Source organism: Protopterus annectens, chromosome 2.part0 (genome assembly GCF_019279795.1).
Source record: "Protopterus annectens isolate FY-2018-M chromosome 2.part0, PAN1.0, whole genome shotgun sequence".
Lineage (NCBI taxonomy): Eukaryota > Metazoa > Chordata > Ceratodontiformes > Protopteridae > Protopterus > Protopterus annectens.
This window is the reverse complement of record NC_056728.1, coordinates 1,693,027,543-1,693,040,731: the sequence shown is the minus strand read 5'-3', so window position 1 is coordinate 1,693,040,731 and position 13,189 is coordinate 1,693,027,543. Positions and strand designations below refer to the sequence as shown.

Below are 13,189 nucleotides of genomic sequence, written 5' to 3'. Positions count from 1 at the left end.
TGCAGCAGTTTTACTTAGTCTAAGTTAGGTAAATACCCTGTTGGGGAACTCTTGTTGTTCATCAGTGTCTCAGCTGGTATAGCAGAGTCTTAATTTGTATTATTTAGCGGTTTTGGATGGGCAGTCATGCTTAAGAATATGTTTACTCCAAAAGAAGGCAGGTCCTTTTATGGTGGACAAATTTCATTTAACAGTATTCACTGACTTTGCATATCCTGCTTAGGACATGAATACAGCATTGAAAGCTGTATAATTTGCCAAGGCTTTACTCCTAAAATACTTAGAACGAAGTGATCGTGCAAAACACAAAATGTGTAGCATCTCTTCTTTAAGCACATCCAAGATGTTGACTCTTATCTCCATGACATCTTCAATTTATCTCTGACCTTGGGCACAGCCCCCCCCCCCAAAAAAAAAAAAAATCCTGAAGCAACATAAATAGAAGGTAGTCAGAGGCTTGGAATGTTTGTGCTTGACTTGATGGCTTGAGGATGCATATCCAGGTGAGGTGTTTGTGCAGCCCCTGACCTCTGCCATCTGAGGCGTCTGCCAAAGCCCCTTTGAAGGCCACTGTGCTTGTGTATCAAGGCACAGTCCCCTGATCCAAAGCCATTGTGTGGCAATCAGATCAGACACGTTACTTCTGGAGTACATTGCTGAAGCTTGTTTCAAAGTTTTCTGATGTGGAGGTCAGTCAGCCCACAGTTTCATTTAGAAAGGAAGTCCCTGCCTGGGATGTGGAGGAATGTCGGAGTTTGGAAAGATAGTGGAAAGACTTCCTCCTTAGAAAGAGATGATAATCCCTGGGAGAGTTAGTAGAAGAGTTGCACTACTCCTCCCAGATGTCCCCTTCCTTGGGTATGAGAGACAATGATGACACTGTGTCTTTTGCTTTGTCTTTAGAGGGATTCTCATTTGAAAAATGTTTTTGTAGTATGAAAGGCAACCTCGGACAAGAAGACTGAGAGGTATCCGATTTTCAGAAGTGATAATTTGGTATTCTGGACCTGCGCACTCCTAAGTCTTTAACAGTTCTCCAGTTTTGGGAGATCTAGAGGATGTTTTTTTAGCTTCTTCTAAGGTCCCAGACACCCAGTCCCCTTCCTTAAAAAGTTTGCAGGTTTTATATGACCTACAAAAGTATAGGTAGTTACTAGGCTTTGCCGTGGGCCATCGAAGAGCCTAGCCCAAATTCCCAGTTGTCCCCAAGCACTGTTTGGTTAAGTGACTTGCGCAGGGCCACACATTTAGCAAATGAGAAAATCAAACCTTGTACCACAGGAGTTACAGCTCAAAGTCTTAAGCCTTTGTACTGGCTGCCATACTACAGGGTTGATGAGTCTTATGCATTCTTTTATAAAGACCGTGTTAGATTAGGTAGTGGTGTTTATGGATCCCAGAGAAGGGGTCAGCATTGTTCCAGGAGAATAAATGTGTTTTAGATTTTTGAAGAAGAATGGATGGTCTTGGGATAAATATCAAATTTGAGTATTTGAGTAATATCATGACTTAATAGTCCAGGTTTTCAGATAGATTGTATTATGGAATTAGTATGGTCTAGTCATTAATTTTTGAAATGTATTGAAATGTATAGCACAGCTGAAAAAAAATGAAGTATGTACTTTTGATTCTTTAATATATAAAGTGAGTTAACTTGCGAGTTGGAAATTGAGCAGTATAGCGTTAAAGGGAAGTGTGAGTGGTCTGTAGACTGTGTAGTTCATTGCAGGGTTGGGGAGGTGCAGTACATTTTTAGGTGACAGTCAGACTATTGTATTTCTCACGTTTTGGACTTTGAAAATATTTTTAATTGCTTCGAAAACATTTGATAAATTTGTTGAAGAGGTGATTTTTTTTTGGTTTAAATTATAGATGTACACTGCCTTGGATGTGCATTTTAAAGAACTGTTGCCATACGTGTTGTGCTTGTGAAAGTGACTTTTTATGGTGACACAAGAGTCAAGTTTTCTTATGGGTCACTGGTTAAAAATGGTTACAGCATTTAGTCATGGATTTGGCATAAAGTAACGGCTATAGGTATAATGAAATGTATTTTATAGACCTTTAGACCATTTTCTCTTTTGAATCCCCAAGACAAAATTCTTGAAAGAATTGCTAAGAAACTAACAACATACCTCATTTGTAATGCAGTCCTAAGTGACACTAGTCACAGGTTCAGACCTCATAATGGAATGGACATGACATGAGCCTCATCTGGTACCTGGAGGTTTTGGGTCCATGTCCTAAATGAGAGCGATTATTTTCCTTTCATACTTCTGATTCTAACAGTGCCTAAGCAGATGGCTTTTTCCTCATCTGTGTACGCTTGTGTGGTTACAGTTTGACCTTAATCATACCAGAGAGGTTTTACACCTGAAAGGAAAAAGCTCTTGAGTGAACCTTGAACACCTATCTGTCCAGATACCTTATTAGTCCAATGGCATTGATGCCAGCATGGAATGCTGGTCTTGGGGTTTGGATTCCAAATGAGAGCTAATATTTTCTTTTCATGCTTCTAAGTACCGCAGAAGAAATTTCAGTGATGGTCAAATGACACCCCCTTTCCAGTCAGTGCAGAAAACTTGCTTTTAATTCTTCAGGTACTGAATTCATTTCATTTCAAACTGAAATAGTTGGAACTACTCAGACTGTTTACCTTCTTTGTTAGCAACTTTTTAAAATCTGTTTCTTTGGAAGTAAGCAGTAAAGTGCTGTTATCCCTTCATATACTGTTTTTCCTTCTTGAGTGTCCGAAAAGGACAGAGACCATTTTGAGAATAAGACCAGATTGTATTAGAAGTATTCTCTGTGGACTGTAGCTAAGAGAGAACAGAACAGCAGCAGAAGACCTAGGTTGCCTGAATGAGTGATAAGCCAAGACACAGAAATAATGCAGATGAGGCAGGAAATAAATAGTTCAGAAACCAGATGAGCTTTAGCAGCTGGGGAAAATTTCACAGTGTGACTGGACTGTCACCACACTTGAATTTAGAACTACTTCCTGTCTGATCTTGGCACTAATAATTTTTATATGCGTGCATGTAAGTGTGTGTGTACATACAAAATTGACATTAATTTATTCAGTAAATTTAAGAAACATACTGTCATGCTTTTTATGCTATATAGTAAAGAGTGCATCTGAAAGTGATGCAGTAATGTACTTTTTCATTTTAGGTCATTCTACATCTTGGTCTCAACAATCTAGATCTCAGCAAAGGAGGAACTCTTGGTCCACTCATGACGACAGAAAACCTTCAGAGGTATTGTACTGCTTAAAGACACTTTTTCCAAAGAATGTGAAACAAGTATGTCTGATAAAAATGAACAGTTTCTAGATTACGTTAGAGTTGCAGTGAGTAAGTTATCCTTACTACTTGTATTTATAGATATCCCTAATCAAGTTTGTGTGATTTAGATGAGTTGTTATATTTTTACCACTTACAAACTGTAATTGGGGTGGCAAACTTAAACTACCAGAATTTCCACCAACAGCTTTCTGCCACACAGGCAGGACTAAGCATATCCGGTATTCTGAACAGTTCTGTACCTCTTTCATGTTCGGGAAGGGGAACATCCCAATCTCTAAACAAACTTTATCTAAATGGTTAAAAAACTACATCATGTTTTGTCACAAATCCTGCAAAAAACAAGTTGAAAGCAGCAGTCGGGGCATGTTCCCCAAGAGTAGCAGCTGCAATAACTGCCTTTTCTAAGAACATATCTGTTTGTGTATGGTAGCCTTTTAGACCTGTGCCCACACATTCTACTAGGCTGTACAAGATGGACATGCACTTGAAAAGCAGAGTGAAATTTGCAGCTGTAATTCTACAGGGTATTTAACCCCTTTCCATTAGATGCATCTCCTACAGCTCTGGGACACTTTCTGTAGTAAGGAATACAGCTGCAGCAATGATTCCTGTGGTGAACATTGTGCAGTTGTGTGGGTGTGTGTCTCACCATAACTGTAGATGTTCATCTAGGAGATCACTGTTGCAGTAACCTTTGCAGCTGACTATCCGCTAGTTTCCTGTTATCTCTGACAGTCCGGGAGACCCTTCATTTTATCCTGCAGTTGACTTGACCCATGGGGATGTGGTCAAAGTGCACTACAGTAGAGTGGCAGCCACCACAGCAGGCTTCTTCAAAAATATATTGGCATAGGGCATTTTTGAGGCAGCTACTTGGATGTACGTTTTCTTCCCATGGTTGTCATCATACACTGCAAGCTTGAATGACCATTCTAAAACATGGGAAGGTTTACCACTGACATTTTGCAGAGCACAATGTGAATGCCTTCTCCTTGTAGGAGAAAGTACAGTTGTGTGTACACTTACCATAAATGTAGATGTCGGAGTGTATTCACTGTTGCAGTCATTACATTTGGGTAATCTGCTGGCAGGTTGCCCTCAGTCGGCCTGAATTCCAAAGTCTTGGGTCCTGCGTCGGTTGCGGTCTTCTCTTCCATGACATCAGGTAGTCAGGGGTATAAAACATGCAGCCGACACCATTTTCTTTAGTTTTTCTTGCCGCTCGATGTCTGGTGCCCCCAAAAATGTAGCAATATTATATATATATATATATATATATATATATATATATATATATATATATATATATATATATCTATATACATGCATCAATATAAACTTTACCTTCATCTACAAGCAAATACACCACATAGGTTGTAGAAGATAGAGAAGGAAAGATAAACTGTAGAATGACAGGGGGATGGTGGGAGGGTAACCAGGACTGCAACAGTGAATACACTTAACATCTACATTTATGGTAAGTATACACAACTGTACTATGTTCTTCGTATTTCACTGTTGCAGTTATTACATTTGGGTAGAATCCCAAAGCTATGGTTGGGAGGCTGGAGCTAAACAGCATTAGGTGCGGCTATAAGGCCCTGCAGCACTGCAGTTGCAAAACCTGCCTTGGACGTAGAGAGGCAAATGGTAATGCTTTGTAAAGGTGTGAACAGAACTCCAAGCAGCAGCCTCTAGAATGTCTTTGGTTGGTACTCCTCTGAGAAAGGCTGCTGAAGTAGCTGCAGCTCTGGTGCAATGAGACCTAATGCCCTTGAGCATAGGTTTACCATGGTGTAAGTAGCAGAAACGGATGCAGTGGCTTATCCACTTTGAAATCGTCTGCTTTGAGATGGCCTTTCCTTCTGATCCTGCAGCATATGACACTAGTAATTGTTCAGTTTTTCTTAGAGCTTTTGTCCTGCTCAAGTAGAATCTTAGCTGTCTGTGTACGTCCAAGGAATGCAGAATTCTCTCCCCTTTGTTCTGCGGATTTGAATAAAAGTTTGGCAGATGAATTGTTTGGTTGAGCCACACTGGAAACCACCTTAGGCATAAAAGTAGGATTTGTCCTCTGAGACGCCCTGTCTGGGTGAAATATGATAAAAGGCTCTACAGCCATGTGGGCCTGTAGCTCTGAAACTCTTCTTGCTGAAGTAATTGCTAGTAGCAGAGCTGTCTTCCATGATAAGAACTTTATATCAGCGGTAGCGGCTGGTTCAAATGGAGGCAGAGTGAGCTTTTCCAACACATAATTGAGGTCCCATGCAGGCAATGGTGATATTCTAGGAGGCCTTAGGTTTTTGGATCCTCTAAGATACTGCTTAAGTAAAGGATGAGAAAAGATTGGTGGCTCTGTATTGTAATGAGCTGAAATGGCAGAGGCATGGATTTTGATTGATGAGAAAGATGGGCCTTTGTCAAGCATCTCAGTTAAGTATTGTAATATCTGAGGCTCTGCTGTATCACTTCCTTGTGCTTGATTCCAAGCACAGAATCTCTTCCATTTGTCAGCATAAGATTTTCTAATACTAGGCCTTCTGGCTTCCAAAATGACATCCATCACAGCTTTACTGAGAGGTGTCGTTCGTATGATTACATGATTAGCCATGCTGCCAGGCTGAGTCTGTAGTTGATTGTGCAGGATCTGATTGTTTTGCTGGGGCAGTAGTTGTGGTCTTTGAGGCAAGGTCCAAGCTGGGTATTGCGACAAGTTCCTTAGGATTGGGTACCAGTATTGGCGGGGCCAGTCCTGGGCAATTAATATCATTTTTGGCTTCTCTTGTCTGACTTTTAGGAGGACCTTTGGTAGAGGAGGCAGAGGAGGAAAGGCGTAGACTGACATTTTTTCCAACTGAAGGATAGGATGCCCACTTTCCATGCTTGTCTGTGATAAGTCCTTGTGCAGAATCTTTTCAATTGATAATTTTGAGGAGAGGCAAATAGATAGATGTCTGGGCTCCCCCATTTCTCTGTTATCATGCTGAATACTTGTGGATTTAGTTTCCACTTGTGAGGATCCACAAGGTTTCTGCTTAAATAGTCTGCCAGAGTGTTCTGTTTTCCTGGCAGGAATTGAGCTTGAAGATTTATTTGGGAGGTCAAAGCTGTGTCCCACAGTGCCATGGCTAATCTGCAAAGGGGGGTATGAGTGTGTGCCCCCTTGCTTGTTTATATACCACATTACTGTGGTGTTGTCCGTCTTTATCAGTAGTTGTCCTGGATGTAGTAAGTCCTTGAAGGCTGTTAGGGCATTTTGAACAGCTAGCATCTCTTTCTGGTTGATATGTAGATGCATTTGATTTGGTGCCCATATGCCCTGAATGTATCTTCTTGCCACATGGCCCCCCCAGACATAATCTGATGCGTCTGTTAAGGTTTGGCTGGCAGGGGCAAGAGTGAAGGGCTGTCCCATGTTTTGGTGACAGGCCTTTGCCCACCAGAGAAACTCCTGTTGCAGGCAGGGGATGAGAGGAATCCTTGTTTCCAGACTGTATGAATGTTGACTCCATAAATATTTTAGGTGCCATGGAAGTATCCTCATATGCAGTTTTGCATATGGAATTAGTAGGATGCAGGATGCCATGAAGCCCAGAGCCTGCAGAATTTGTCTTGCAGAAGACTGGGTTTTTGTTGCCATCAGTTTGAAGTAAGTAGTCATTTGCCTTTGTTTGTCTGGTGTGAGGTAAGCCATCTGGGCAGTTGTATGCAAGCTTGCACCCAAAAATGTTATCTTTTGAGAGGGTACCAGTTGAGATTTCTTTTTGTTTATTGTGTACCCTAGGCATGCTAGAATCCTTTTCACAAACGCCAGGTGTCGTAGAAGAGTGTCCTTGTTCTCTGCTTGAATGAGACAGTCGTCCAAGTAAGGGTATATTTGAATACTTCTTTGTCTGCAAAATGCAATTACTGGTGCCAGGCACTTTGTAAAGACCCTGGACGCAGTAGATAAGCCAAAGGGCAGTGCAGAGAATTGGTAATGCATTAAGCCAGCCTTGAATCTGAGGTATCTTCTGCACGACTGTCTTATTGGGACATGCAGGTATGCCTCTTTGAAGTCTAAAGTCACCAGCCAAGCATTCATAGGCAGAAGCTGTTGCAAAGTGAGCATTTTGAATTTTGCAATGTCCAGATATGTGTTCAAAATGGATAAATCCAGTATTGGCCACCAGGCCTTGTCCTTTCTGGCTACCAAGAACAGTCTTGAGTAAAAACCTTGTCCTTTTTCTTGTTCTGGTACTGTCTGAATGGCCCCCATATCCATGAGGGACGTAACTTGTTTCTGTGCCTCTGCCCATTGTTTTTTTGGCAGGTCTGGCCAACCATTTGCCATTGGCAGAGTGTGGAAATGGAATCTGTATCCCTGTGATACGATGTTCAGTACCCACTTGTCCTGGGTTATTAACTGCCAATTTTGAGCAAAAAGTGCTAATTTTCCCCCTATGGGTGCTGCCAAAAGATAAGTGCTTGGTGTAGGCAGAGGGAAGTCATTGGGATTGCTTTCTGTAAGTTTGCGCTTTATCTCCTCCAGAGTTGGAGGTGGATGCGCCCTATTGCTTTGACCTGTACGAGTCTTGAGCCTGGTACCTGGAACCCTTAGGGCATCTGGATTTGCCCCTTTGAGCTCTGTCTGACACAGGAAAGGACCAATTTTTTTGTAGGCCAGTGTCTACTGAATCTAGGTGGCTGCACTTATAAGAAATCTTTAACAGTTTGCATAGACTTAGCTTTGTCTTCCATTTTCTTTAAAACCTGTTCTGCCTTAATACCAAACAGAGAATCATGCTGTATAGGTGCATCTAGCAATTTAGCTTCAACATGGTCAGGCAAATTTTGTTCCTTTGACCAGGCATGCCTCCTAATCGCAGATCCAGTAACTGCAGCCCTGCAGGAGGCCTCTAAAGAATCAAAACCACATTGCAAAATATGCTTTCCAACTTGTTCAGCTGCATGCAATAATTCCTGCAATTCCTTATTTTCTTCACATTCTGAAATCAACATCATTTTCTGTTTCAGCAATCCCATAACATGTTTGTACTTAAGCATATGAAATTGACAGTTTAAGGCCCTGATTGCCAAGGTTGCAGATGTATAAATTTTTTTCCCCATCTGTCCAGCGCCCTTGAATCTGTCGGAGGGGGTAGGATTTTTTGCTGTTGAGGCCTTAACTCCCTTTGGACCTTGTGAAATAGTTTCAGGATCAGCAGCAGGGTTTCTAAATAAAAATTTATGAGAGTCAGGGACCCTGTAGTACCTGTCAGGCTTACTGGGAGCCAGAGGTAGGGAATCAGGGGTCAGGCTTGACTCCGAAAAGACATCATCCACAATTTCTAACACAGGGGGAATGGCTAGAGGCTTGTGCTGAGGGAGAAGGAGGAAATCCCTGAGCCTCTTTTTTGATTCTGAGAAGTCTTGACTCTCCCAGTGAAAATGCTCCCTCAAAGTATGCAAGGTTTCTCCAAATGAATAATCCTCAGGAGGAGATGCAGATGGAATAGACTCCTCAGCATCAGAATCCTCATAGGGAGGTAAAGATAATTCCTGATCAGAAGAGGAATCAGAAGAAATAGAAACCTGATCTGAAGATTCATAGTTAGTGTCTTACCTAGGCCTCTTATCTGGAGGGGGATGGATACCCCTGATCAAGGTAATAAGGTCTTCAGCCATTTTGATCATCTGTTTTTTAGGCATAGAGGCCTGTGCACGTGGCTCAGGCGTCGGTTTTTTAGTTTTAGAAGGTGTCTCTGCCTTTGGTTTTGCAGCTTTCGTCGGTTTGATATAAAAATGTTGAGGTCTGAATACACCCTCTGAAGCCAGTGCCTGCTCAGCGGCTCCGGACCCATCAGAGGGAGGTATATCCGTCGGTCCAATACCTTGGTATCTTGTGGCATGCCGGACTCCACATGGGTGTCTGTAGAGGCCTGTGACTCGAAGGTAGCGTGTATCAGGGGCTGCAAAAGCACCTCACTGAGTACCGGCGACTGGCTTAGGAGAAGCTTCTTTGTCGGTTTTGGATCTCGACTGCCTTTCTCTCTTTTTCTTTGCGCTTTTTATGTACTCCGGTAGTCAGATTGCTATCCGACGACATGTCTGGGTAGTTAAATCTGTTTCCAAAATACTTGGATGCAAAAATATACTAACGCTTAATAGTGCGTTGGTTAAATCTAGCACAAAACCGACAGCCAGGCACGTTGATCAGGGCCTAGGCAAGGAATACAGTATAAATGGAAATCCTTATGAGATATTTGCTTCCCACAAGTAATACAAATATTAACTTTTTCTGACATCGATAAAAAGCAAGAAAAAAGTTTCTCCAACGGGGTACTTGGCTTTATTGAAGACTTCGGTTCTGAAACTCAAACGCGAATATTTCAGTAGTCGGCCGACCGGCACTTGCGAAATGCTTCTGCTTCCGGCACCGCATGGCAAGAAAGACTAAAGAAAATGGTGTCGGCTGCATGTTTTATACCCCTGACGTCATGGAAGAGAAGACGGCAACCAATGCAGGACCCAAGACTTTGGAATTCAGGCCGACTGAGGGCAACCTGCCAGCAGATTACCCAAATGTAATGACTGCAACAGTGAAACACGAAGAACATCCATAGAACTACTTTGGTACTCTTTCCATGGAAAACAGTGTATACCACAGCAGTGATTCCCTATGACAAATCTAGTATAGTTGTGAGAGTAATTACTGTGACTGTAGATGTTTTAAGTAGGGGGGTCAGTTCTGCAGTACAAGCGTTTCCCTTGCCTTCTTGGATGCAGCCTGTTTCCCTCCAAGAAGATCATGGAGACTTGGAGGCTCTCTGTCTGTCGTAACATTTATTGAGTTATTTATTCATTTTATTAGTCACTTCCACGGTGGTGTAGCGGTAGCATTGTTGCCTCACTGCAAGAGGTTCTCCCGTTCGATTCTTGGCTTGGGTTGGGAGTGCCTTCTGTGTGGAGTCTGCATGTCCTCCCTGCGGTCGAGTGGGCGTTTGAAAGACATGCGTTGAATGGGCGTGTCTTCTGTGAAGGTTGGGCGTCAGGCTGGCAACTCAACACAATAAAAAACAACTGCCAATCATTAGCGGACCGGAGTTCCGCTGTGGCGACCCCCTAACCTGGAAAAGCCAAAAGACAAACAACATTTATTGGCATTTGTTTATCAGGAAAGTGACCTGAGCATTGCTCTTCAGCTCAGACCTGGGGAGAAAAATGTGTTATGCAGACATCCTGGATGTCATTTGTTTGTTTAGTTGTTTATAGTCAGTTTCATTTATGAGCAATAGTTCCATTGTTCAGATATCCTTGACATCAGTTGCATCATTTACAGTTTCAGTTAAAAATAAGTGTATATTACTTGTATATGAATACATTTTTTAAAATACAGGAAGTTATATCTAGTGCAGTATCATCGGTATCATCAGTGTGCATAGATTGCCAGGTTTTATGTAAGAATACTTGTTTATGTAAAGAATTGTTCAAAATCTAGGACATAGGAAGATAAGATAAAGAGCTAGAACAGCCCAGTGAAAGGAAAGGGGTATAAAGAAGACAAGATGATAGAGGAAGATAGAGTTGTGATAGTACTACATTAAATTTTGAGCAACAGTGTGTTATGGCTCAAATTCTTATAGCTATATCGGTACTAGTTTATCCAGGGATGGTGCAGGTACAGAGCCATGCATCTGTCAGGCATGTCTTCAGTTGGCATTTAAAGTGTTTCAGGTTGGAGGCTGTTAGGTGGTGGATGGTATTCCAGCTATTATCAATGCAGTGTGAGTGCAGGGAGTATCAAGTATTCTTACTAGGTTTAGTTATGCAATAATAATGATTTGTTGAATGATAGAGTGAAGTGATGGGAATTTTTCAGGGTTGTGTTGTAGTTTGAAGGTTGCAATTAATTGTGAGAACAACCGAGATTAATTTAATTTGAGCCAGTTTAGCTAAGGTGATCTCTTTGCTCTCAAATTTTCCAAGCCCAAGAAATGAGTATACTTGGGTCTGTAACTTAGAATGATTTTCAGTACTGGATAAATATTTGCATATTGATTGAAAGCTGGCCCAGAACCCCTAACTGTTGAGTGGAGAGGGCCCCATTGCACAAAATTAGGATAAAGTCTTGGTGAACTTTACTGTCTGAGAACTAATGGCTGGGAATGCCCCTAGCCAAGGCATACAGTCTGGTCTCTTCTTGCCAAAACAGAATTAAATGATGGCACATGCAGTTCCTCCTTTTAAGCAGTATGTCAAACTCACACCTGTGTAAAAGTAGAAGCTCAGTTCACTGGGGGCATCTGCAAAAGCTCTGGAAGTCAGCTAGACCGAAACCTTGGATATCAGTGTTTCCCATGGATAATGAAGTATGTTGTAGTTATATAGTACTTCCTGTACATCAGTGGGGGCATCTACTGTTGTGATGAGCTAATCACACTGCTGTACTTCCTGCTGCAGCACTTCAAGAGAAAATGCAAACTCATTTGGATAAAAGTGATCATTTAAACCAGCAGGTTTAGTTCATTGAGCTTTCCTTGTGAGAAGCTAGCTACAGTAGTACTTAAAATGAACACAAAATGTTTAGAGGCATTTAGTAACAGACTATGCATAAATGAAAGTGCAGTCCTCCAACTCCCCTCCTAAAAATATATATATATATATATATATAATATATATATATATATCTCCAGTGAAACTTTGTGGGGTGTGGGGGTGCAAAGATTGAGGAGGAGGTTCTACCAAGTTTTTGAAAGAGAAACAAAGTTGACAGAGTTTGTGTCTTGTTTGCATAGTTTCTTTATCTCACTCTCCTTTTCTCTCTCCTTACCTTGAATAAGCTTTTTGAAGGTCTGAGTGATGGATTTTCAAGGGCCTGATTGCTGTGATTCTACCCATAGAACAAAGTGGTTTAGGGTTACCTGATTTGAAGGGATACTATAGACCTCTGCAGTAATGATAGAAATACATAACACAAATAGAATGTTATAAATCAAAGTGGAAAGGGATTGTGATGATTATGAAACTAAGGGGGGTGTTGGGAAAGAAGTTGAGAGTAGGATTTTGGTCGCATGCCCTTAAGGAGAAGATCAACCATACAGAATGCTATAATTCATAAAATAGCAGAAAGTATTTTAAGAACTAAGCCAACACAGTAGAGGCTAAAGACTATTTTTTCGGATAGGGATGACTGCAAGTAGGTGTATAGGAAACTGGCAATGAGGGAGTCTACAATTTTCTGTAGGAAATTGGTAGAGGAACCAAGATACTGGCAGCAAATAACTAGGAGAGAAAGGAAATATAGTGGAATGAGGTTTAAGCATAAATTTGGACTGCAGGTTAGAGAGTGCCTTCCCTACCAGGGTTTGATATTAGAGGATAGACAAAGAGATGGGAATAGGGGAATGCCAAGTGAAAGATGAGGTTCATAGGTGTGTACTAGGCTAATGGCCCTGGACCCTTTACAAGCCTAGCCCATAGGATTACCCACACATGCATTCTGTATTTCACGTATTTCTCAGCTGATTTTGCTCCTGGATTGCATTTGTCACTCTGGTTTTGCTGTGCAATTTGTGATATTACTGATTTTGAGGAATGGATGATGGATGGCTTTGACTGTGGTTGCCATTCAAGTTTGTTTATTTAATCCATGTTTCTTTCTCAACTGAACTGTTTGCTTAGCTGTTTATTAGGGACTGTAGAATTTGGGGTTCTGTTGGCCTGATCCTGTCCATTATGTATATTCAGGGTTGCCAGACGTCCCTATTTGGGCGGGACTATCCCGAGATCAGCAGCCTGATCCAGAGTCCCGCCCTGCCGGTTTAAATCCCGGCCAGCCTCCGCTTTGTTTGTTTGTTTTTTTTTGATTGGCCCGTATACCTGGCATACGGGCCAATCAA

At 41.7% G+C, this 13,189-nt stretch overlaps 1 protein-coding gene across 1 annotated transcript in view; it reads left to right on the top strand.

Annotated features, from left to right (window-relative positions):
• Window positions 1–13,189, top strand: part of JADE1 (jade family PHD finger 1) — a gene marked incomplete in the record, with an annotated part of 774,739 nt that overhangs the window by 155,690 nt on the left and 605,860 nt on the right. Inside the window, 1 exon segment of the mRNA XM_044060432.1 lies at window positions 3,175–3,260. Within this exon segment, the coding sequence (XP_043916367.1) occupies window positions 3,175–3,260 (86 nt within the window).